Here is a 24,747-nt window from a genome sequence, read left to right as displayed (position 1 = left end):
TGTCTCTCTCCCTCTCATTTGCTGTCTCTCTCCCTATCTTTTGCTGTCTCTCTCCCTTTCTTTTGCTGTCTCTCTCCCTCTCTTTTGCGCTCTCTCCCCCTCTCTTTTGCGCTCTCTCCCCCTCTCTTTTGTGCTCTCTCCCCCTCTCTTTTGTGCTCTCTCCCCCCTCTCTTTTGTGCTCTCTCCCCCCTCTCTTTTGTGCTCTATCCCCCCTCTCTTTTGTGCTCTCTCCCCCTCTCTTTTGTGCTCTCTCCCCCCTCTCTTTTGGGCTCTCTCCCTCCTCTCTTTTGCGCTCTCTCTCCCCCCTCTCTTTTGCGCTCTCTCCCCCCTCTCTTTTGCGCTCTCTCCCCCCTCTATTTTGCTCTCCCCCAACCTCTATTTTGCGCTTTTTCCCCCCTCTCTTTTGCACTCTCTCCCCCCTCTCTTTTGCGCTCTCTACCCCCTCTCTTTTGTGCTCTCTCCCCCTCTCTTTTGCGCTCTCTCCCCCTCTCTTTTGCGCTCTCTTCCCCCTCTCTTTTGCGCTCTCTACCCCTCTCTCTTTTGTGCTCTCTCCCCCTCTCTTTTGCGCTCTCTCCCCCTCTCTTTTGCGCTCTCTACCCCCTCTCTTTTGTGCTCTCTCCCCCTCTCTTTTGCGCTCTCTCCCCCTCTCTTTTGCGCTCTCTACCCCTTTTCTTTTGCACTCTCTACCCCTCTCTTTTGCGCTCTCTCCCCCCTCTATTTTGCACTCTCTCCCCCTCTCTTTTGCACTCTCTCCCCCTCTCTTTTGTGCTCTCTCCCCCCTCTCTTTTGTGCTCTCTCCCCCTCTCTTTTGTGCTCTATCCCCCCTCTCTTTTGTGCTCTCTCCCCCTCTCTTTGTGCTCTCTCCCCCCTCTCTTTTGCGCTCTCTCCCTCCTCTCTTTTGCGCTCTCTCCCCCCTCTCTTTTGCGCTCTCTCCCCCCTCTCTTTTGCTCTCTCCCCCCCTCTATTTTGCGCTTTTTCCCCCCTCTCTTTTGCACTCTCTCCCCCCTCTCTTTTGCGCTCTCTACTCCCTTTCTTTTGTGCTCTCTCCCCCTCTCTTTTGCGCTCTCTCCCCCTCTCTTTTGCGCTCTCTACCCCCTCTCTTTTGCGCTCTCTACCCCTCTCTTTTGCGCTCTCTCCCCCTCTCTTTTGCGCTCTCTACCCCCTCTCTTTTGCGCTCTCTACCCCCTCTCTTTTGTGCTCTCTCCCCCTCTCTTTTGCACTCTCTCCCCCTCTCTTTTGCGCTCTCTCCCCCCTCTCTTTTGCTCTCTCCCCCCCTCTATTTTGCGCTTTTTCCCCCTCTCTTTTGCACTCTCTCCCCCCTCTCTTTTGCGCTCTCTAACCCCTCTCTTTTGCGCTCTCTCCCCCTCTCTTTTGCGCTCTCTACCCCCTCTCTTTTGCGCTCTCTACCCCTCTCTTTTGCGCTCTCTCCCCCTCTCTTTTGCGCTCTCTACCCCCTCTCTTTTGCGCTCTCTACCCCCTCTCTTTTGTGCTCTCTCTCCCTCTCTTTTGCGCTCTCTCCCCCTCTCTTTTGCGCTCTGTACCCCCTCTCTTTTGTGCTCTCTCCCCCTCTCTTTTGCGCTCTCTCCCCCTCTCTTTTGCGCTCTCTCCCCCTCTCTTTTGCGCTCTCTACCCCTTTCTTTTGCGTTCTCTACCCCTCTCTTTTGCGCTCTCTCCCCCCTCTCTTTTGCACTCTCTCCCCCTCTCTTTTGCGCTCTCTCCCCTTCTCTTTTACGCTCTCTCCCCCCTCTCTTTTGCACTCTCTCCCCCTCTCTTTTGTGCTCTATCCGCCTCTCTTTTGCGCTCTCTCCCCCCTCTCTTTTGCTCTCTCTCCCCCCTCTCTTTTGCTCTCTCTCCCCCCTCTCTTTTGCTCTCTCTCCCCCCTCTCTTTTGCTCTCTCTCCCCCCCTCTCTTTTGCTCTCTCTCTCCCCCCTATCTTTTGCGCTCTCTCCCCCCCTCTCTTTTGCACTCTCTCCCCCCTCTCTTTTGCGCTCTCTCCCCCCTCTCTTTTGCGCTCTCTCCCCCCTCTCTTTTGCGCTTTCTCCCCCTCTCTTTTGCGCTCTCTCCCCCCTCTCTTTTGTGCACTCTCCCCCCTCTCTTTTGTGCTCTCTCCCCCCCTCTCTTTTGCTGGCTCTTTCCCCCCTCTCTATTGCTGGCTCTCTCCCTCCTCTCTTTTGCTGGCTCTCTCCCTCTCTTTATCCCCACTCTTTAGAGCTCTCTGTCGGCCCCGGCATCTGGCCCCACCCGGCCCCGCCCGCGTCACGTCCGGGCCCCGTCCACATCATGCCCGCCCAGCCACGCCCATGCCACCACACGCCAGGTCACAGGTCAGTTGGAAGGCCAGTTGTGTTTGTCCTTGTGCGCAGTCTCTACTGCGCATGACAGCTTCAGACAAACACACTTGGCCTTTTATTATATAAGATATATATATATATATATATATATATATATATATATATTACATACTCGTTATAGCCCTTTACAGTCAAACACATATACCAAATACCTTTTAATCCTTTTAAACTTTTTTACTAATATTTATATAAATAATTTTTATCAGAAACTGTATATATGAGTAAAACACTTTATTTTAATGTTGTGTTTGGTGCACTTTTTTTTATTGCTAGGTTTTCGTTCATGCTAACCAGATGAGCACAAATTATGTTTTTGCTCTCGCATATACTCATTTACTTTCAACTTGCAATAACATGAACAAGGTAGCACACAGTCTCGATATTACTTATAGCGACCCACGCCATTTGTAATCTAGCCCTCTTTGTGCACTCCACTTGTAATCTAGCCCTCTTTGTGCTCTCCACTTGTAATCTAGCCCTCTTTGTGCTTTCCACTTGTAATCTAGCCCTCTTTGTGCTCTCCACTTGTAATCTAGCCCTTAATTGATTATTTAAATTGCCTTCAATGGATTATAACAATGTAAAACTTAAACTTGGATTTTTTATTTTTTATTTTAATTACATTTATTTATACTTTGTAAAATTTAAAAAGATATAAAAAAATAAAAAAGGGAAAAATGTACTTTCTATGAGGACCTTCTGTTGCTTATACAAAAAATGTAACAGAAAACTGAAAAATACTTACGATCTATAGCAGCCATTACACTTGTGTCTCCATCACCTAATTAAAAAAAGAATTTAAGACTTGAGGAAGAATACTAATTTGCATTACTATGTGACAAATAATAACTTATGCCAGGGTACTCAATTAATTATTAGAAACTGTAGTATTATGTTCTTTTTTATGGTTGTATTTACACATAGGGCTTGATTTATCAAAAGCTTTGTCCATCTACGGCTGCAGGTTCTCCTCTTAGGTGGAGAATTTCAATCTCCCCAGTATCGTCTGACCAGAGAGATCAACAGCTCCTGCCCGCATCGACAGCTCCTGCGGTGGCATTGCACGTGAGCGCAAGATAGCGCTCGTGTGCAATGTTAAATTCCACATGGGGAATTTAGTCCACCAGAGGAGAGCTTCGGCGAACAGGGGCGTATATGTACGCCCCTGTCCATTGTAGCTTTATAAATCGACCCCATAATGCCTATAGTTGAAGCTATTGAGTTAAGGGGAAAAGCAGACACCAGCGTGATATATTTTGGGCTTACATTTCTGTTTTCTTCACATTATTAGCAATGTGTTTAATCCCTGCACTTTATATATTACTTTATAAATTACTTATAACTAATGTATCACTCACTGTGTATAAAACAGCCAAAATGGGAAACTAGTAAAAATGGGTTAAATCACTGTCCTACGAGCTTGAGGGCCCGTGTTTCTGGCGAGTCTGCAGGCTCGCCAGAAGCACCAGTTATGAAGCAGCGGTCTAAAGACTGCTGCTCCATAACCGGTCCGCCTGCTCTGAGCAGCCAGACAGACATCGCCACAGTTCAACCCGATCAAATACGATCAGGTTGATTGACACCCCCTGCTGGTGGCCGATTGGCTGCGAATCTGCAGGGGGCGGTGTTGCACCAGCAGCTCACAAGAGCTGCTGGTGCAATGCAGAATAACCGAGAGTGTATCGCTCTCCGCATTCAGCGAGGTCTGTAGGACCTGATCCGCAATATCGGACCAGGTCCGACAGACCTTTGTTAAATAGGCCCAATAATGTGTATTACTGGCAACAAAAACCTAAATGCCACTACTTCTTCTGTTGTTGTTTTTTTTTATTTATTTATTGAAGCAATTCTAGCTTGTACAAATAAAAATACTTACACCGTGATATATGACAATAGTCCCAAGGTATTAAAGGACTATCTGTATAACACCAAGGTCCATGCACATCATTGTCAGGATTTCGGCAGTAGTTTTTCTCTAGTATTGATACATCAGGTTCCTTGAATGTATGTCTGAAATATAAGGGCTTCATTTTGACTACATACAAAAAATTATCATAAAAGCAAAATCTGCCATCATAGGTCAAGAGGTATGAAATATGTCATTATCTGGTTACACGAAAATGCATACAGTAGATGCACATCATTTTAAGAAAATATGCAGATTTCAAAGAGATAAGAGCGATGTATCAATATACTTATATAATTATCTATCTTTCTATCTATCTACTGCATATTTATCTATCTATCTATTGCTTTCTATATATCCATCTATCTATCTATCTATCAGCAAGCAAAGAGACTGGAAAACACACACATGATAATAACATTTCCACTGGTCCACTGATCAAGGACTAGTAAGGATCTATTGCTATCTATCTATCTATCTATCAATCTTTCTATATATCTAGCTATCTATTGCTATATATCAATCTCTCTCTCTCTCTATCTATCTATCTATCTATCAATCTCTCTATCAGTCTCTCTATGTATCATCTATCTATCTATCTATCTATCTACTATCTATCTATCTATCTATCTATCTATCAGCAAGCAAAGAAGCTGGAAAACACACACATGATAATACGATTTCCACTGGTCCACTGATCAAGGACTAGTAAGGATTAATAAGAAATTACTGTTTTTCCTCAATTTAACATGCAGTACAATAGCATCCTTTGTCTCTGGACCACTATTTTTTACTACCTCCTAATTAGTATTTAAGTAGGTATAAAATTACTAAAATAATCTTAGTCATGATTAAATGTAAAAATACTATATTACTTTGTATTAACTGATGTGCACAGTAACATTTTTTCTTCTTTCGTGCTGCAAATTAATAGTGGTTGTGGGTTTGCACAGTATAGCATTTCTCAATACCTTATCAATATATATTGTTTCACGTTACTATTTGTCACATAGATTAAGCAATTTCTTCTTGCCACAGAGAAATACATTTATTTCAGGGAATATTTATGAGCCAGGTAGTGAATATGTTAAGGAGTGACCATGGATGATGAAAATAGGACAAATTTGCCTATATGACTTTTAAAAATAAAATAATAAACTTCATAGAAAGCAGGAGTTAATTCATTGTAAATTAATTGTTATTAAAGGAAAATATGACATTTACTTACCTTTTTACATCATCCATATTATCCTCCCACATGGTACATGGTAGCCTAAATCTCGTTCTAGATAGCGTGCCCCTATATGTGCTGCCGTTTCCATGGTAACACTCTGCAATTAATAAAAGCAAGTTAGAACTAAACAGCTGTCCCAAAAAACAAACAGGAGAGAAACTGTATACAGCTGTTCCACAGGTTTATACTTTCTACAAAGGAAGACCCAGGATTTGCAAGAAAGCCAAGTTGTTCTTTTAGTTGGTAATGATCAAAAAAGGTCTGAATAAATACACAAAAAGATGAAAGCTTAATGGAAAAAATAAACTTTGTTTTTATGCTTAAAATGTAGCTTCTTTTACATGCATCAATAGGATGACCTGGAATTATGCTCATGAAGTCATTTATGTTTTATGTCCTTTGTATTGAACGTTTTAAACTAGGGTTGGCAGATGTCCAGTGTTCAACCAGTCAGTTTCAGAAGGCTTTCAGTGCCTAGTAAATTCTATACAAAATAACTTGACTTTTAAAGGGACAGTAAAAACCTTCTGACAGTTGGGTTTTTATACAATAATATATCAGTCTAAACATTTTTAAAACCAATTAACATCTTGGTCGCGGCAATTGTTTTTCAATAGCCACCATATGCTCTATGTGGAAGATGCAATGCAGGCTTGAGTCTGCAGACAAGTGGGCGAGTTCCAGTCATGATGTTAGTATAAAGTGCATTGCTTAGCAGTTCTTATCAGTTAAAGCCAATTAAGGAAAGATCTGAGTAGGGATGCATTTTAAGTTCTGGGACTTTAAAGGTGTGTTAAACAGTAATACCATAGGCAGGACCAAGTCAGTGTTTTTCAAGTCACAAGTAAGTCTCAAGTCTTTGGATTCGATTTCTATATAAGGATAAAAATGGAAAAACAGTATGGAGTAATGGTGTGTCGACTCAACACCTTGAAAGAAATTAATTTATCAGGTAAGCATAGATCTTGTTTTAATTGGTAACTGAGCGTAACAAAGGCACAATCCTTTTATAGAAATAACACAACTGCTACACACTTTGCATGTGTGTCCCCGAGAGAATGTGTGTCAGTGAGTGTTATATCTAAGCCCTAGAACTATTATTTGGTACCTAAAGGAAATAGATACAGAAAAACATGTAAGAGGGGAAGTATATGTGCAGAAGAAATGACTGCTACCATACTTCACCACACTTTACATGTGAGAAAGGAAACATGCATACAGATGAACCTTTAAAATCATTTAAAAATGCTCTTTTACCATACTTTATAGTTTGAGAAAGAGTCAATGTGAGTGAAGGAATAATGATATATATCAAAAGGAGTGAGTTTTGTTTGTCGAGCTTCAGGGTTCAGCATTGAGTGATCACAACTCTGATCTTTGGTTTTAGAAGATATAAAGTATTTCCAAGTCAGAGGGCTTGAGTCAAAGTCAAGTCACTATTCATTGGTATCAAAGTCTAAGTTGAGTTGGAAATTCAAACAGAAAGAGAACCTATTAACAAGTCGAGTTGCAAGTCTTCTTTGATTAAAGTGATATCTACTTGAAAATGGTATTGTTTAAAAGATAGATAATCAGATTATTTTGCATAACCAACACTACATATGTATTGTATGTATTAATACACTTTTATTGCTGTGATTACCTTGTATCTAAGCCTCTGCAGACTGCCCCCTTTTTTCAGTTCTTTTGACAGACATGCATTTTAGACAATCAGTGCTGATTGACTAATAGATAACTCCATGGGAGTAAGCACAATGTTATCTTTATGGCACACATGAACTAGTAGTATCTAACTGTGAACGATTGTCAAAATGCACTGAGATAAGAGACAGCCTTCAACAGCTTAGAAATCAGTTTAAGCCTACCTAGGTTTAGCTTTAAACTAAAGAATACCACAAGAACAAAGCAGATTTCATAATAAAATTAAATTGGAACGTTGTTTAAAAATGTATGCCCTATCTGAATCATAAAAGTTTAGTTTTGACTTGACTATCCCTTTAAGTCAAAAGTCATTAAATTTAGGACTCCATTCCAAGTCAAGTTCACAACCCTGGTAAATACATCCTGATGTATTTAAAGTACAAGTAGCCTTATAATATTATGTAGATTTATGTTTTACATTAATTATATTATTTATTGAAATATTGAAAATGTAAGTGTGAAGGTTCAGTTTCTAAAGTACTTTAGTTCCTAGAACGTTTTCTATATATTTGTTTGTGCAAAAAAAAAATGTGTGGAAAACTTTATAGATAATCCTATGTTCTACACAGCCTTCTTTAGACAGATACGCTTATTGCCTGTTTTTTTATATGTCATCAGTAGGAAAGATATATATGGGGAAAACTTAAGTTAAAAAACTGGCAGCGCTCATTACTTTATAGAGACCCAGTGGAGTTAAGAAAACCAACAATTTTCATAGTTAAGTTTTAGGGAAAGGGGAGAAAATAAATAATAAAAGTATATTGCAAAGTTGCTATATTACAATCTCATACTGTTTAATATACCTGCAGCTTTATACTTACCTTTTGTGCGCTGGAGAGCTGTGCTAACCTGCACCTCTTTTTCACAGAATCAATGCCGCGTTAATATGACACTTAGCGCTGCTGGCTCCCAGGACCTGCACTAAAGGACCTTCTTCTTTAGTGCAGGCTAAAGGAGCTACTATGCTAAGCCTCCTGTTAGAGTGACCAGGGCTCTGTGAAAAAGAGGACTGGGTGATTGCAGCTGTTACCTTAATTCCGATTGGCTGATAGGATTCTATCAGCCAATCGGAATTAAGGTAGGAAAAATCCGATTGGCTGATTCAATCGGAATTCGTGGGATGCCATCTTAGATGATGTCATTTAAAGGAACCGTCATTCGTTGTCTAGTCATCGGTCAAGGAGGATGTTCCACTTCGGAGGTCTTCAAGATGGTGCTGCTCCACTCCGGAAGGATGAAGAAAGAAGATGCCGCTTGGTTGAAGACTTCTTCCGGTATGGATGTCCTCTTCTGCCTGGATAGGATGAAGACTTCGGACACTCTGGAGGACCTCTTCTTGCCGGATTGGATGAAGAGTTCGGCCCGGCTGGGTGAAGACGGCTCAAGGTAGGGTGATCTTCAGGGGGTTTGTGTTAGGTTTTTTTAAGGGGGGATTGGGTGGGTTTTAGAGTAGGGGTATGTGGGTGGTGGGTTTTAATGTTGGGGGGGTATTGTATTTTTTTTTACAGGTAAAAGAGCTGATTACTTTGGGGCAATGCCCCGCAAAAAGCCCTTTTAAGGGCTATTTGTAATTTAGTGTAGGGTAGGGAATTTTATTATTTTGGTTTTTTTTTTTATTTTATTAGGGGGATTAGAGTAGGTGTAATTAGTTTAAAATATTGTAATTTCTTTTTTTCTTTTTTTTTCGTAATTTAGTTTATTTAATTTAATTGTATTTAATTGTAGGTAGTTTAGGTAATTAATTTAATTATAGAGTAGTGTTAGGTGTAATTGTAACTTAGGTTAGGGTTTATTTTAAAGGTATATTTGTATTTATTTTATCTAGGTAGTTATTAAATAGTTAATAACTATTTAATAACTATTGTGCCTAGTTAAAATAAATACAAAGTTACCTGTAAAATAAAAATAAATCCTAAAATAGCTACAATGTAACTATTAGTTATATTGTAGCTATATTAGGGTTTATTTTATAGGTAAGTATTTAGTTATAAATAGGAGTAATTTATTTAATTATAGTAATTTTATTTAGATTTATTAAAAATCGATTTAAGTTAGGGGGTGTTAGGGTTAGACTTAGGTTTAGGGGTTAATACATTTAATATAGTAGTGGCAACATTGGGGGCGGCAGATTAGGGGTTAATAATTGTAGGTAGGTGGTGGCGATGTTAGGGACGGCAGATTAGGGGTTAATAAAAAAAATTATAGTGTTTGCAAGGTGGAAGTGCGGCGGTTTAGGGGTTAATACATTTATTATAGTGGCGGCGACGTTGGCGGCGGCAGATTAGGGGTTAATAAATTTAATATAGTTGCGGCGACGTTGGGGGGACAGATTAGGGGTTAATAACTATAATGTAGGTGTCGGCGATGTTAGGGGCAGCAGATTAGGGGTTCATAGGTATAATGTAGGTGGCGGCGATGTCCGGTCAGCAGATTAGGGGTTAAACAATTTTATTTTAGTGTTTGCAATGTGGGGGGGGGGGCCTCGGTTTAGGGGTTAATAGGTAGTTTATGGGTGTTAGTGTACTTTGTAGCACTTTAGTTAAGAGCCTTATGTTCCGGCGTTAGCCCATAAAACTCTTAACTACTGACTTTTAAATGCGGTAGGAGTCTTGGAGGTAGAGGCTGTACCGCTCACTTCTTCCAAGACTTGTAATACTGGCGTTAGGAAAATCCTATTAAAAAGATAGGATACGCAATTGTCGTAAGGGGATTTGCGGTATGGAAAAGTTGCGGAAGAAAAGTGAGCGGTACACCTGTACCTGCCAGACTTGTAATACCAGCGGGCGTTAAAAAGCAGCGTTAGAACCCCTTAACGCTGCTTTTTAAGGCTAACGCCAAACTCGTAATCTAGCCGATAATAATTATTTTAATATTTTATAATGTGTTTTACTATATATTTAATGTAAATATTTTATATTCCAGTGTTCTAGAAAATGTTCTTAGTATTTTGAAACATATACTTCTATATACAGTGCCTTCCACTAATATTGGCAGGCTTGGTAAATATGAGCAAAGAAGGCTATGAAAAATTATCATAATTGTTTAATCTTTTGATCTTTTGTTATAAAAATACACAAAAATACTCTGCTCTCATGGATATCAAACAATTGCAAACACATAACAGGTTTTTTTTAGGGTAATGTTAGAACATTGAGGCCTAGATTTGGAGTTCGGCGGTAAAAGGGCTGTTAACGCTCCGCGGGCTTTTTTCTGGCCGCACCATAAAATTAACTCTGGTATCGAGAGTTCAAACAAATGCTGCGTTAGGCTCCAAAAAAGGAGCGTAGAGCATTTTTACCGCAAATGCAACTCTCGATACCAGAGTTGCTTACGGATGCGGCCGGCCTCAAAAACGTGCTCGTGCACGATTCCCCCATAGGAAACAATGGGGCTGTTTGAGCTGAAAAAAAACCTAACACCTGCAAAAAAGCAGCGTTCAGCTCCTAACGCAGCCCCATTGTTTCCTATGGGGAAACACTTCCTACGTCTGCACCTAACACTCTAACATGTACCCCGAGTCTAAACACCCCTAACCTTACACTTATTAACCCCTAATCTGCCGCCCCCGCTATCGCTGACCCCTGCATATTTTTTTAAACCCCTAATCTGCCGCTCCGTAAACCGCCGCCACCTACGTTATCCCTATGTACCCCTAATCTGCTACCCCTAACACCGCCGACCCCTATATTATATTTATTAACCCCTAACCTGCCCCCCACAACGTCGCCGACACCTGCCTACACTTATTAACCCCTAATCCGCCTCACTAACCCTATCATAAATAGTATTAACCCCTAATCTGCCCTCCCTAACATCGCCGACACCTAACTTCAATTATTAACCCCTAATCTGCCGACCGGAGCTCACCGCTATTCTAATAAATGTATTAACCCCTAAAGCTAAGTCTAACCCTAACACTAACACCCCCCTAACTTAAATATAATTTTTATCTAACGAAATAAATTAACTCTTATTAAATAACTTATTCCTATTTAAAGCTAAATACTTACCTGTAAAATAAATCCTAATATAGCTACAATATAAATTATAATTATATTATAGCTATTTTAGGATTAATATTTATTTTCCAGGCAACTTTGTAATTATTTTAACCAGGTACAATAGCTATTAAATAGTTAAGAACTATTTAATAGTTACCTAGTTAAAATAATAACAAATTTACCTGTAAAATAAATCCTAACCTAAGTTATAATTAAACCTAACACTACCCTATTAATAAAATAATTAAACACAATTCCTACAAATAAATACAATTAAATAAACTAGCTAAAGTACAAAAAATAAAAAAGAACTAAGTTACAGAAAATAAAAAAATATTTACAAACATAAGAAAAATATTACAACAATTTTAAACTAATTACACCTACTCTAAGCCCCCTAATAAAATAACAAAGCCCCCCAAAATAAAAAATTCCCTACCCTATTCTAAATTAAAAAAGTTACAAGCTCTTTTACCTTACCAGCCCTGAACAGGGCCCTTTGCGGGGCATGCCCCAAGAATTTCAGCTCTTTTGCCTATAAAAAAAAACATACAATACCCCCCCCCCCAACATTACAACCCACCACCCACATACCCCTAATCTAACCCAAACCCCCCTTAAATAAACCTAACACTAATCCCCTGAAGATCTTCCTACCTTGTCTTCACCATCCAGGTATCACCGATCCGTCCTGGCTCCAAGATCTTCATCCAACCCAAGCGGGGGTTGGCGATCCATAATCCGGTGCTGAAGAGGTCCAGAAGAGGCTCCAAAGTCTTCCTCCTATCCGGCAAGAAGAGGACATCCGGACCGGCAAACATCTTCTCCAAGCGGCATCTTCGATCTTCTTCCATCCGGAGCGAAGTGGCAGGATCCTGAAGACCTCCAGCGCGGAACATCCATCCGGACCGACGACTGAACGACGAATGACTGTTCCTTTAAGGGACGTCATCCAAGATGGCGTCCCTCGAATTCCGATTGGCTGATAGGATTCTATCAGCCAATCGGAATTAAGGTAGGAATTTTCTGATTGGCTGATGGAATCAGCCAATCAGAATCAAGTTCAATCCGATTGGCTGATCCAATCAGCCAATCAGATTGAGCTCGCATTCTATTGGCTGTTCCGATCAGCCAATAGAATGCGAGCTCAATCTGATTGGCTGATTGGATCGGCCAATCGGATTGAACTAGATTCTGATTGGCTGATTCCATCAGCCAATCAGAAAATTCCTACCTTAATTCCGATTGGCTGATAGAATCCTATCAGCCAATCGGAATTCGAGGGACGCCATCTTGGATGACGTCCCTTAAAGGAACAGTCATTCGTCGTTCAGTCGTCGGTCCGGATGGATGTTCCGCGCTGGAGGTCTTCAGGATCCTGCCACTTCGCTCCGGATGGAAGAAGATCGAAGATGCCGCTTGGAGAAGATGTTTGCCGGTCCGGATGTCCTCTTCTTGCCGGATAGGAGGAAGACTTTGGAGCCTCTTCTGGACCTCTTCAGCACCGGATTATGGATCGCCAACCCCCGCTTGGGTTGGATGAAGATCTTGGAGCCAGGACGGATCGGTGATACCTGGATGGTGAAGACAAGGTAGGAAGATCTTCAGGGGATTAGTGTTAGGTTTATTTAAGGGGGGTTTGGGTTAGATTAGGGGTATGTGGGTGGTGGGTTGTAATGTTGGGGGGGGGGTATTGTATGTTTTTTTTTACAGGCAAAAGAGCTGAAATTCTTGGGGCATGCCCCGCAAAGGGCCCTGTTCAGGGCTGGTAAGGTAAAAGAGCTTGTAACTTTTTTAATTTAGAATAGGGTAGGGAATTTTTTATTTTGGGGGGCTTTGTTATTTTATTAGGGGGCTTAGAGTAGGTGTAATTAGTTTAAAATTGTTGTAATATTTTTCTTATGTTTGTAAATATTTTTTTATTTTCTGTAACTTAGTTCTTTTTTATTTTTTGTACTTTAGCTAGTTTATTTAATTGTAGGAATTGTGTTTAATTAATTTATTGATAGTGTAGTGTTAGGTTAATTGTAGGTAATTGTAGATAGTTTATTTAATTATTTTATTGATAGGGTAGTGTTAGGTTTAATTATAACTTAGGTTAGGATTTATTTTACAGGTAAATTTGTTATTATTTTAACTAGGTAACTATTAAATAGTTCTTAACTATTTAATAGCTATTTTACCTGGTTAAAATAATTACAAAGTTGCCTGTAAAATAAATATTAATCCTAAAATAGCTATAATATAATTATAATTTATATTGTAGCTATATTAGGATTTATTTTACAGGTAAGTATTTAGCTTTAAATAGGAATAAGTTATTTAATAAGAGTTAATTTATTTCGTTAGATAAAAATTATATTTAAGTTAGGGGGGTGTTAGTGTTAGGGTTAGACTTAGCTTTAGGGGTTAATACATTTATTAGAATAGCGGTGAGCTCCGGTCGGCAGATTAGGGGTTAATAATTGAAGTTAGGTGTCGGCGATGTTAGGGAGGGCAGATTAGGGGTTAATACTATTTATGATAGGGTTAGTGAGGCGGATTAGTGGTTAATACATTTATTATAGTAGCGCTCAGGTCCGCTCGGCAGATTAGGGGTTAATAAGTGTAGGCAGGTGTCGGCGACGTTGAGGGGGGCAGATTAGGGGTTAATAAATATAATATAGGGGTCGGCGGTGTTAGGGGCAGCAGATTAGGGGTACATAGGGATAACGTAGGTGGCGGCGATTTGCGGTCGGAAGATTAGGGGTTAATTATTTTAAGTAGCTGGCGGCGACGTTGTGGGGGGCAAGTTAGGGGTTAATAAATGTAATACAGGGGTCGGCGGGGTTAGGGGCAGCAGATTAGGGGTACATAAGTATAACGTAGGTGACGGTCGGCAGATTAGGGGTTAAAAATTTGAATCGAGTGGCGGCGATGTGGGGGGAGCTCGGTTTAGGGGTACATAGGTAGTTTATGGGTGTTAGTGTACTTTAGGGTACAGTAGTTAAGAGCTTTATAAACCGGCGTTAGCCAGAAAGCTCTTAACTCCTGCTATTTTCAGGCGGCTGGAATTTTGTCGTTAGAGCTCTAACGCTCACTTCAGAAACGACTCTAAATACCAGCGTTAGAAAGATCCCATTGAAAAGATAGGCTACGCAAATGGCGTAGGGGGATCTGCAGTATGGAAAAGTCGTGGCTGAAAAGTAAGCGTTAGACCCTTTAATCACTGACTCCAAATACCAGCGGGCGGCCAAAACCAGCGTTAGGAGCCTCTAACGCTGGTTTTGACGGCTACCGCCGAACTCCAAATCTAGGCCTGAATAAGGTGCAGTATCAGAGGGTAATGTTAGTGTATGATGACAAGGTGCAGTATTTGAGGGTAATGTTAGAGCATAATGATAAGGTGAAGTATTTGAGGGTTATGTTCAAGCATGATGGCAAGGTGTAGTATTTGAGGGTAATGTTCGAGCATGATGGCAAGGTGTAGTATTTGAGGGTAATGTTCGAGCATGATGCCAAGGTATGGTATTAGAGGGTAATGTTAGAGCATAATGATATGGTGCAGTATTAGAGGGTAATGTTAGAAAATTTGATAAGGTGCAGTATCAGAGGGTAATGTTACTGCATAATAAGTTGCATAATTAAACAGTAATATTACAATATGATGACTAAGTGCAGTATGAGAGGATAGTGTTACAATATGATGACTAAGTACAGTATCAGAGAATAATGTTACAATATGACGACTAAGTACAGTATCAGAGGATAATGTTACAATATGATGACTAAGTGCAGTATCAGAGGATCATGTTACAATATGATGACTAAGTGAAGTATCAGAGGATAATGTTACAATATGATAATTAAGTGCAGTGTCAGAGGATAAATGTTACAATATGATGACTAAGTGCAGTATCATAGGATAATGTTACAATATGATGACTAAGTACAGTATCAGAGGATAATGTTACAATATGATGACTAAGTGCAGTATCAGAGGATAATGTTACAATATGATGACTAAGTACAGTATCAGAGGATAATGTTACAATATGATGACTAAGTGCAGTATCAGAGGATAATGTTACAATATGATGACTAAGTACAGTATCAGAGGATAATGTTACAATATGATGACTAAGTGCAGTATCAGAGGATAATGTTACAATATGATGACTAAGTGCAGTATCAGAGGATAATGTTACAATATGATGACTAAGTGAAGTATCAGAGGATAATAATACAATATGATACTAAGTACAGTATCAGAGGATACTGTTACAATATGATGATTAAGTGCAGTATCAAAGGATAATTTTACAATGATGACTAAGTACAGTATCAGAGGATAATGTTACAATATGATGACTAAGTGCAGTATCAGAGGATAATGTTACAATATGATGACTTAGTGCAATATCAGAGGATACTGTTACAATATGATGACTAAGTACAGTATCAGAGGATAATGTTACAATATGAGGATTAAGTGCAGTATCAAAGGATAATTTTACAATATGATGACTAAGTGCAGTATCAGAGGATAATGTTACAATATGATGATTAAGTACAGTATCAAAGGATAATGTTACAATATGATGACTAATAACAGTATCAGAGGATAATGTTACAATACGATGACTAAGTGCAGTATCAGAAGAAAATGTTACAATATGATGACTAAGTGCAATATCAGAGGATACTGTTACAATATGATGACTAAGTGCCGTATCAGAGGATAATGTTACAATATGATGACTAAGTGCAGTGTCAGAGGATAATGTTACAATATGATGACTAAGTGCACTATCAGAGGATAATGTTACAATATGACATTTTATTAATTAGCTTTTACCTTTATGAGTAGAGGTTCCACATTTTGGTATTTGCGAACAATGCCCAATTCGAACTATAGGATCCACAGTAAAACACCATGGAAATTCTGACCCATCAGGATTTCGACAATAGTTTTCACTAAGGTCTCTGCAAAATTATAGAAATTATATAATTTAAGCAACATAATCGTTTTGCATTTGAAGCAGGATTTTTTTTTTTAATATAACTAATAAATATAAAAGCATATGTCTTGTTATTGTGAAACTTCTTCTATGTGTGTGGGAGACTAACTGAATATAAATGATAGTTTATAAGCAGCCCTATCGGTGTTAGCTTCTGAAATATGCTACACATAGTTCACACAAATTTACTCCAATTAGCATGGCAACCTTAGCTACTGCTAAATTGGACTTTTGTTATACCAAACTTAACCCTTAATAAAACATTACATTTTAGAAAACCTATAAACAAGTTAATACCAAATGACTTTCAGGATAACAATACAGAAAAAAGCACCAGTAGGTTAAGTTAAAATCTGTGAGAACTTGAAGTTTTAATAATTTCAGATGATAATAATAAAATGCTGTTGCAGTTCTTTCAGCACATGACAGCATGCTGTTATTTAACCGTTTTCAGACAGTCCCTGCTGGTCACATGACACAAGGGAAGGTTTGACTATGAACAGTTTATAAGGTCTTGAGTCACACCTGTCAGACTTTAGTGAGATAACATTGTAAACTAAAGGAGCTGTGGGAGTTGCCCTAACCAGCCAGTAGGAAATGTGTCCCTAGGGATGAACTGTACACCAATATGCACTTTCTGAACTTTCTGTTATTGCCAAAATTGGTTTAAACATTTTAAATTCACCTACATATAATTTGAGACAAATATTTTACATTTTTAAATAGTGTTCTTTCATTCGAAAGAGGGAAATCTCAGAGTTTAAAGAAACATTAAAGTCAAAATTAAATGTTCATAGTTCAGATAGAGCATGCATATTTGAAATACTATTTCATTTACTTTTGCTATCAAATTGACTTCATTTTCTTGGTATTATTCCTTGAAAACATATCTCAATATGCTCTGGAGCATCTATGTACTACTGGGAGCTAGCTGGTGATTGTTGGCTACACACATATGCCGCTTGTCATTGAATCACCAGATGTTTTCAGCTTGCCCCAGTAGTGTCTTGTTTATGCGTTTAATCACTTTGCTGGGATTAAATAGATCGCTATATTTAAGAAAAAAAAAAAAATATGATAAAATGTTACAGAACTTTTTACACGTTTAAGTATTTTTAATGTATACTATATTGCCAAAAGTATGTTGACCCCCCTACTAATTATTGAGTTTAGGGATTTCATCCACACTGATTGCTAAGAGGTGCATAAAATACAGCACATAGCTATGAAATTTCAATGGAAAAACACTGAAAGTACAATGGGTTGTTCTGAATAGCTCAGTGACTTTAAAGGGATAGTCAAGTCCAAAATAAACTTTCATGATTAAAATAGGGCATGCAAATTTAAACAACTTTCCAGTTTACTTTTATCACCAATTTTGCTTTATTCTCTTGGTATTCTTAGTTGAAAGCTAAACCTAGATAGGAGGCTCATATGTTAATTTCTTAGACTTTGAAGGCTGCCTCTTATGTGAATGCATTTTGACAGTTTTTCACCACTAGAGGATGTTAGTTCATATGTGTCATATAGATAATATTGAACTCACACATGTGAAGTTACCTAGGAGTAAGCACTTATTGGCTAAAATGCAAGTCTGTCAAAAGAACTGAAATAAAGGGGCAGTTTGTAGAGGCTTAGATACAAGGTATGTATACAGAGAGAGAAGCGCTCTACCAGGAATGAACAACACCTCAGTGGCTTGTTCTATGGTGAGTTACCACCTAGGAGCAGCCTCTTTTAGCCCAGTTGTGCTTTTCACAGAGGAAAACTTTCCTGAAATATATCAGTCTGATCCCACCAAGTAAGGTCAGTCCAGGCAATTCTCCTCTGAACAAGATACAAGGTAATCACAGAGGTAAAAAGTGTATTATTATAACTGTATTGGTTATGCAATAAAGGGATTATATATCTTTTGAAACAACAAAAATGTTGGTGTTGACTGTCCCTTTAAATGTGTCACTGTAATAGGATGTAACAAGTCAGTTTGTGAAATTTCGGCCCTACTAGATATGCCCCAGCCTACTGTATGTGCAGTTATTGGAAAGTGGAAGCATCTAGGAGCAACATTAGTCCACACCAGCATCAGCATCACTATCTGGCAGTCTGATAGAAGAATCCGGGTGTGGTGGATGCCAGGAGAATTCTTCCTACCAAATTGCATAGTGCCTACTGTAAAGTTTAGTGGAGGAGGTATAATGGTCTAGGGCTGTTTTTCAAGGTTTGCGCTAGGCCCCTTAAATATAGTGAACAGTCATCTTAATGTCACAGGATCCAAATACAGTTAAAAACTACTAGGTGCTTCCTACTTTGTAACAACAGTTTGGGGAAGGTACTTTCCAGTTCCAGCATGACTGTGCCCCTGTGCACAAACCAAGGTCCATGAAGATATGTGGTTTTCCAAGTTTGTTATGGAGGAATTTGAATGGCTTGCAACTCCTATTGAGAGCCAGACCTTCTCATCCCACATCAGTGCCTGACCTCACAAATGCTCTTTTGGCAGAATAGGCACAAAACAAATATCCCACAGACACACTCCAAAATCTTGTGCTTAGCCTTCCTAGTAGAGTGTCAGCTGTTATAGATACAAAGGGGAGCCAATGTCCAGGGTTTTTGAATGTCCAAAAAGCTCATAAAGGTGTGATGGTCAGGTGTCCATATACTTATGGCCACATAGTTTATTTAAGAAGACAATGGAGATCATGGGAAAAAAAGGCAAAATAATTGAGAAAGATGCAGGGCTTAATTCATATCTTTGAGTCCCCTGTCAATGTACTTCCAAAGAACAGATAGGGAGAACTTCTTTGTATGCAGAACTTTGTAAAGATGTACTGCTTTACAGAGACTGAAAATTCTGTTTTTTTATTTAGCTATCTTGTTTAGACGTCAGTGTCTAATTTTTCCATACAACTTTTTTTCTCACTCCAGCTAAACATTTATAAACCTGTATCCATATCCATTATTCTGGCAAAGAATGATAATCTTTTGCAGAAAAGTTAATTCCAAACTCTAGGATGTCTGCAAACTGGTGATATAATAGCATAATGTATCATTCCATAAAATTGTCTGCATGTCTAAGACTTTTCATAGATTTAATGCTTTCAAACAAGAAAATATGTTTATTGCCAACAACTGTTTTCTATCTGAAACATAAAGATGAAAGTACAAGACTTCAGGCAACTCACACAACTGGGCTTTCATCCAGGTAATAGACTGTGATCCAGGATTTAAACAATTGATTAATATATCAATGAAAAGAGTTGGCACAAATTAAGAGAGTCACAAATCTACTGTTTAGTTATTTGAAAATGTTATAATATCTAGACACACATAACTTTGACCTCCATTCCAATCCATTATAGTTTTATGAAGAAAAAAATAATTGTATGAAATGTGTTTGAATTTCGGCTTCCTTTTCTAAGTCTTTCCAATTTATACAATTTGCCAAATTTTGGGGTATTTAAAAGGATATGAAAATGAAACTTTCAGTAGACATATGCAGGGAAGGAAATTTAATTTTGAACAAATTTTGGTTCTGAATATTCAGAGAAATTCATTTCCCCGAATATTCGTTTTCATTAAAATGAATTTAAATGTTTCAAAGCTACAGGTGGAAAGTTCACCTGTAGCTACAATACTTACCTTAATTTGCTCTCCTGAGCATCAAGAGCACGTTAAAGTAAGTATTAATCGCTTAAAAAAAATATAAAGGAAACTAATGAATACTGACAATTTTCATTAGTATTTTTTTGTTTTCTTTATTTTTTTTGTGTATTCATTCGGATTTTCGTTTTGTTAAAATAAAATGAAAATTTGATTTTTGCGACGAATGTTTATTTGTCCAAAAACAAATGCACATCTCTAACTTTTCAAGTTGCTTTTTATTATACATTTTACATCTTTTTATCCTTTGTTGTAAAAGAGTACCTAGATAGGCTCAGCAGCAGCAAGGTACTTGTTGGATCTAACTGTTGATTGGTGGCTACAAACACAAGCACCTTGTCATTGGTTCGCCAGAAGTGTCCAGCTAGTAGTACATTGCTGCTCTTTAGATGGATTTAACTATATGATTCATTTCTTTGCAAGGTTTTAACACATAATTATACACAAGTAATAATGCAGTAATACAATTCTCTATCTCATTATAGCATTACCTTTGTGCAATTTGGATCTCCCTTTAAGCCACCCAAATTACATATACAACATATCACATAGATTGCAGGCTGAACCCTGTAATCTTTCTCTCCCAGTCTGCCTACCTGTCTTGTCTTTATTTACTAAACCCCCCTTCACCGAGCTGTGGGACCTGTTCACTCATTACAAATAAAGATAATAACAAACAAATCTTAACAACATGAAAAAAAATATATATATTTTTGTTTTGTCCAATTTTCATTAAGGGAGTCATTTCAAATGTATTTGTTAAGGACAATCAATAAGCCCATTATTTCCTTTGGGAAATATGTTCAGATTAGCAAAGGGGCAGCTGGACATCAGCTTAAACTTAAAATGACATGGTACCAATATGATTCAGATAGAACATACAATTTTTATTTACTTCTATTATCTAATTTGCTTCATTTTCTTGGTGTCCTTTGTTGAAGAAATAGCAGCGCACATGGCAAATAACATAAGGCAACAACCAGTAGTTCCTACCTAGGTATGCTTTTCAACAAAGGATACCAAGACAACAAAACAAATTCGATTAAAGCAAGTTGCTGGAAAGTTGTTTAAAAGTGCATGCTCTTGCTATTTTAGTCATGAAATAATGTGGGTTTTAAGTCCTTTTTAAAAAAAAGTCAAAGTAGGGTAAATGTGATATTTTGAAGCCTTTCTTGACTTTTGAGTGACAATTTTAACAGCATGGGGCCGATTTATTAAGGCCCGAATGCACGTGTTTCAGCAAGCCTTCAGGCTCACTGGAAAAAGACTGCTGCTCCTTAACTCGTCTGCCACCTCTGAGGCGGCGGACAGCAATCCGCCCAATCAGAGACGATCAGGTTGATTGATAACCCCTGCAGGGGGCGGCTTTGTACAAGCATTTCACTACAAATGCTTGTGCAATGATAAATGCCGACAGCGTAAGCATTTATCGATGTGTGGCGGACATTGTTAAATCGGCCCCTATAAATCAACTATATTTTTTTGTTGCATGGATCTTTCATTTGTTTTTTTTTGATAAAGGGGATGTAGTTTATAGTTTTTTATTTATTTATTAATATTATTATTACTATTATCATTTATTTGATAAAATAACTTCTACATTATTTAGCTGTGTGCATGAGTAAGGGCACACACTGACATTGATTCATATTTTTTTTAAAAAGATATTTAAAAAAAATAAACAAAACAAATTAATATGTAAAGAGCAGAGCTTTGCTCCCAAGAACTGATAAACGTTATGGCACAAAAGGAAACTAAGGGGTTGTTCCGAAAAGTGTAGTGCAGCATGATGCATATCCAGCACCAAAAAAACTATTATGTGAATGCATATACAGATTTGTATATATATATATATGTGATATAACTATAATCAAATACAAGAAGTGGCATGTATTTATAATACAAATTCCTAAAAAAAAAAATCCCTAGTTGCCATCCATGCATAACCTTTTGTATGATACTTTTCACTTTACAGCATAAGAAACATCAAGCACTATAGCAACTGATTTAAATATAGAAAAAAATGCTCTAAGGGATTACTGATTGGACTAATCTTTTCTGTTTTCTTTTGATTGCCACTGCCTGGATTTGTGAGCAGCTTTAATCAAGGGGAAAAAAAGCTCAAGATTCAATTATATCATCACAGTGACCTTTTAAGTGCTTTCTAAATCTGAACTTATTCAGGGCAATTTACAAACGGTCATTATTGTTTCTATGAATTACAGTAACCAGCTCTTCAGTATATAAATTCCTCAAAACATTTAGTCATTGTCCATTCATGCCAAAAATGTAATAATTGAAATCACAGAACAGTGTTTATTGACTTTCTTTATGAGTATATTATTATTCTCAGTATATTCTATTATTTATCAACTTCTGGAGTAATCGCTCTCTGGCATTAGTTAATAGGCTAACACAAGAATAGGAGAGGTATCACCATTTACATTTTAACATACTCCCCCAGCATCTCCCACAGACTATCTGGGATGGGAAGGCTGGTCACTAAATCAGGGAGTTGAGGCAAACTGGGAGAGTGGAACCACATCAAGTAGGTAAAGAGTTGGCTGGTAAGTGGAAAAACAGTGTAGCTGAGCATTTAGATGAGTGGAGCTGGACAGACAGTGGAGCTGGGCAGTTAGTTGGGTAGTGCTGGGCAGTTAGTTGGGTAGTGCTGGGCAGTTAGTTGGGTGGAGCTGGGCAGTTAGTTGGGTGGAGCTGGGTGGTTAGTTGGGTCGAGCTGGGCAGTTAGTTGAGTGAAGCTGGACAGACAGTGTAGCTGGGTAGTTGGTTGATTGGAGCTGGACAGACAGTGGACCTGGGCAGTTAGTTGGGTAGTGCTGGGCAGTTAGTTGGGTGGAGCTGGGCAGTTAGTTGGGTGGAGCTGGGCGGTTAGTTGGGTGGAGCTGGGTGGTTAGTTGGGTGGAGCTGGGCAGTTAGTTGAGTGGAGCTGGACAGACAGTGTAGCTGGGTAGTTGGTTGATTGGAGCTGGACAGACAGTGGACCTGGGCAGTTAGTTGAGTGGAGTTGAACAGACAGTGGACCTGGGCAGTTAGTTGAGTGGAGTTGAACAGAGAGTGGAGCTGGGCAGTTAGTTGAGTGGAGCTGGACAGACAGTGTAGCTGGGCAGCTAGTTGGTGAAGCTGGACAGACAGTGGGTGGACTGTGTGTGGCTAGCTAGACTGTAGCAAATCAAGGGCAGTTTTCTTCTTTAGTAAAATAGCTCAAATTACACTTTTAAACTATGAAATTGTTTAAGTGAATTTAAATATTTGATCAATTAAAATAAATCTGCATTCATACACATTAGGCAGCACTAAGCTATATGGAATTAGCCAACCTATTTTACTTTCCCTTTGACCTCATATCTTTTGCTTTAATGAAGGCCTGAGGCGGAAAAAAAACAACTAAAAACACCAGCTTCCAGTTTTAGTTATTTTTCTTGTTATGTTACATAATTTAAATAATTTAATTATTATTTGGAATGGCTTTGAAAGAAATTAGCCAAGTTTGCAAACCTCTTCACAAAGAAGTTCTGTTGGATTGGAATAGGGTTTTAATTTAAATTTGATTTGTAACTTCTCTTAATTAGTATTTTTTTTACGTCACTGCAGCCTGGTACATACAATGTTCTTTAAATATAATTTTACAGTTGTTTACAGTAAGAACGCATTTCTTTAAAATTACATTTAATATCGTTCTTTCATAGATAAGTCATGACAAAGCTTAGAATAATGCAGATACTCACAGGGGAGAGTTAATATACACCCAAGGAACGTCCCTTTTATGCCTACTCACAAATGATGTGAGACTCACATTTTGATATCTTGTTTTATCTTTCAACTTTGTTTTAAAAATGTACTATTTACCTTAAATATGAGTTTAACTGTCTACACCACTGGTTTTCAAACCTGTCCTAAAACCTCCCCAACAGGCCAGGTTTTTAGGATTACCTTGGATGAGAGCAGTTAAAATAACCATGTTTACTAATCAGCTGATTATTTTACCTGTGTACCAGTTCAGATACCCTCAAAATCTGGCCTGCTAGGGAGGCCTGAGGACAGGTTCAAAAAACAGTGGTCTACACTAAATAAAACAATTTCTGCATCATCTAAGGAGAGTTTGTACGGCATAATATACATCAGCATTTTGGAACAGGTTTTTAACAGCTATTTGGATGCGTATTGTTTATATGAGTTTTCATGCATGTGAGGATTCCAATTTGTACTTGTACATTCAATGTGCTTTTGAAATTCTTTGTTTATGAAGCACTATCTAGTACGTATGTATCTCACCATCACATACAGGAATGAAGGTTACACCCCCTAGCGAGAAACAAAGCTCAATGGTGTCTTTAGATCATCCCGTGATGGAGCTTGTAGAACTGATGGAATGTTTTATATAATTTCGCCTGAGCAGAGCGATTTAAATAATCGTGCCCTAGATATTAGACTTAACAGTATAAAATGGAGGAGAAGGATCCTGTTCTGAAGAGCTTCCAATCTAGATTTTTGTCTTATATGTATCCAAGTTCTTCTTCAATTCTCTTGTACTTGTCCATACAACTTATGCGTGAAGACTAAGTCCATGAATTTACACTTGTCACATATGACTTCTGATTCCATTACACACTTCATTCAAGAGAGCTATATATAATGTACGTAGCGACACTAGCTCTACAACGCCACAAAATAAAGCTCATAAACAAGCGGTTATGGGGTTAAATAGGCCCTAAATTACTTTCTTAAAGGTAAAAGTGCAAAAAGAAAATGCTTTTTATTACTACACTATTGTTCCCATATACTGTAACTATGTGTTTAATCCCTGAACATTGTTTAAACACATAGTTAAAGTCAACTCTAGAGCTGTGAGATAGCTGGATGCATCTACTGAACC

The 24,747-nt window shown here is 38.4% G+C and overlaps 1 protein-coding gene across 1 annotated transcript in view; it reads right to left on the bottom strand.

The window, feature by feature from the left end:
- HGF (hepatocyte growth factor) overlaps positions 1 to 24,747 on the bottom strand; it is a 244,420-nt gene that overhangs the window by 38,567 nt on the left and 181,106 nt on the right. The window contains exons 9-12 of the mRNA XM_053716517.1: positions 16,031 to 16,158; positions 5,486 to 5,588; positions 4,228 to 4,361; positions 3,097 to 3,132 (exon numbers count right to left, since the gene is read on the bottom strand). Of these exons, the coding sequence (XP_053572492.1) occupies positions 3,097 to 3,132; positions 4,228 to 4,361; positions 5,486 to 5,588; positions 16,031 to 16,158 (401 nt within the window). The remainder of the gene's footprint in view (positions 1 to 3,096; positions 3,133 to 4,227; positions 4,362 to 5,485; positions 5,589 to 16,030; positions 16,159 to 24,747) is intronic.

The sequence above is a fragment of the Bombina bombina genome, chromosome 6, assembly GCF_027579735.1.
Source record: "Bombina bombina isolate aBomBom1 chromosome 6, aBomBom1.pri, whole genome shotgun sequence".
Taxonomy (NCBI): domain Eukaryota; kingdom Metazoa; phylum Chordata; class Amphibia; order Anura; family Bombinatoridae; genus Bombina; species Bombina bombina.
Note: the sequence above shows the minus strand (reverse complement) of the source record. Positions and strands in the feature narration are given on the sequence as shown.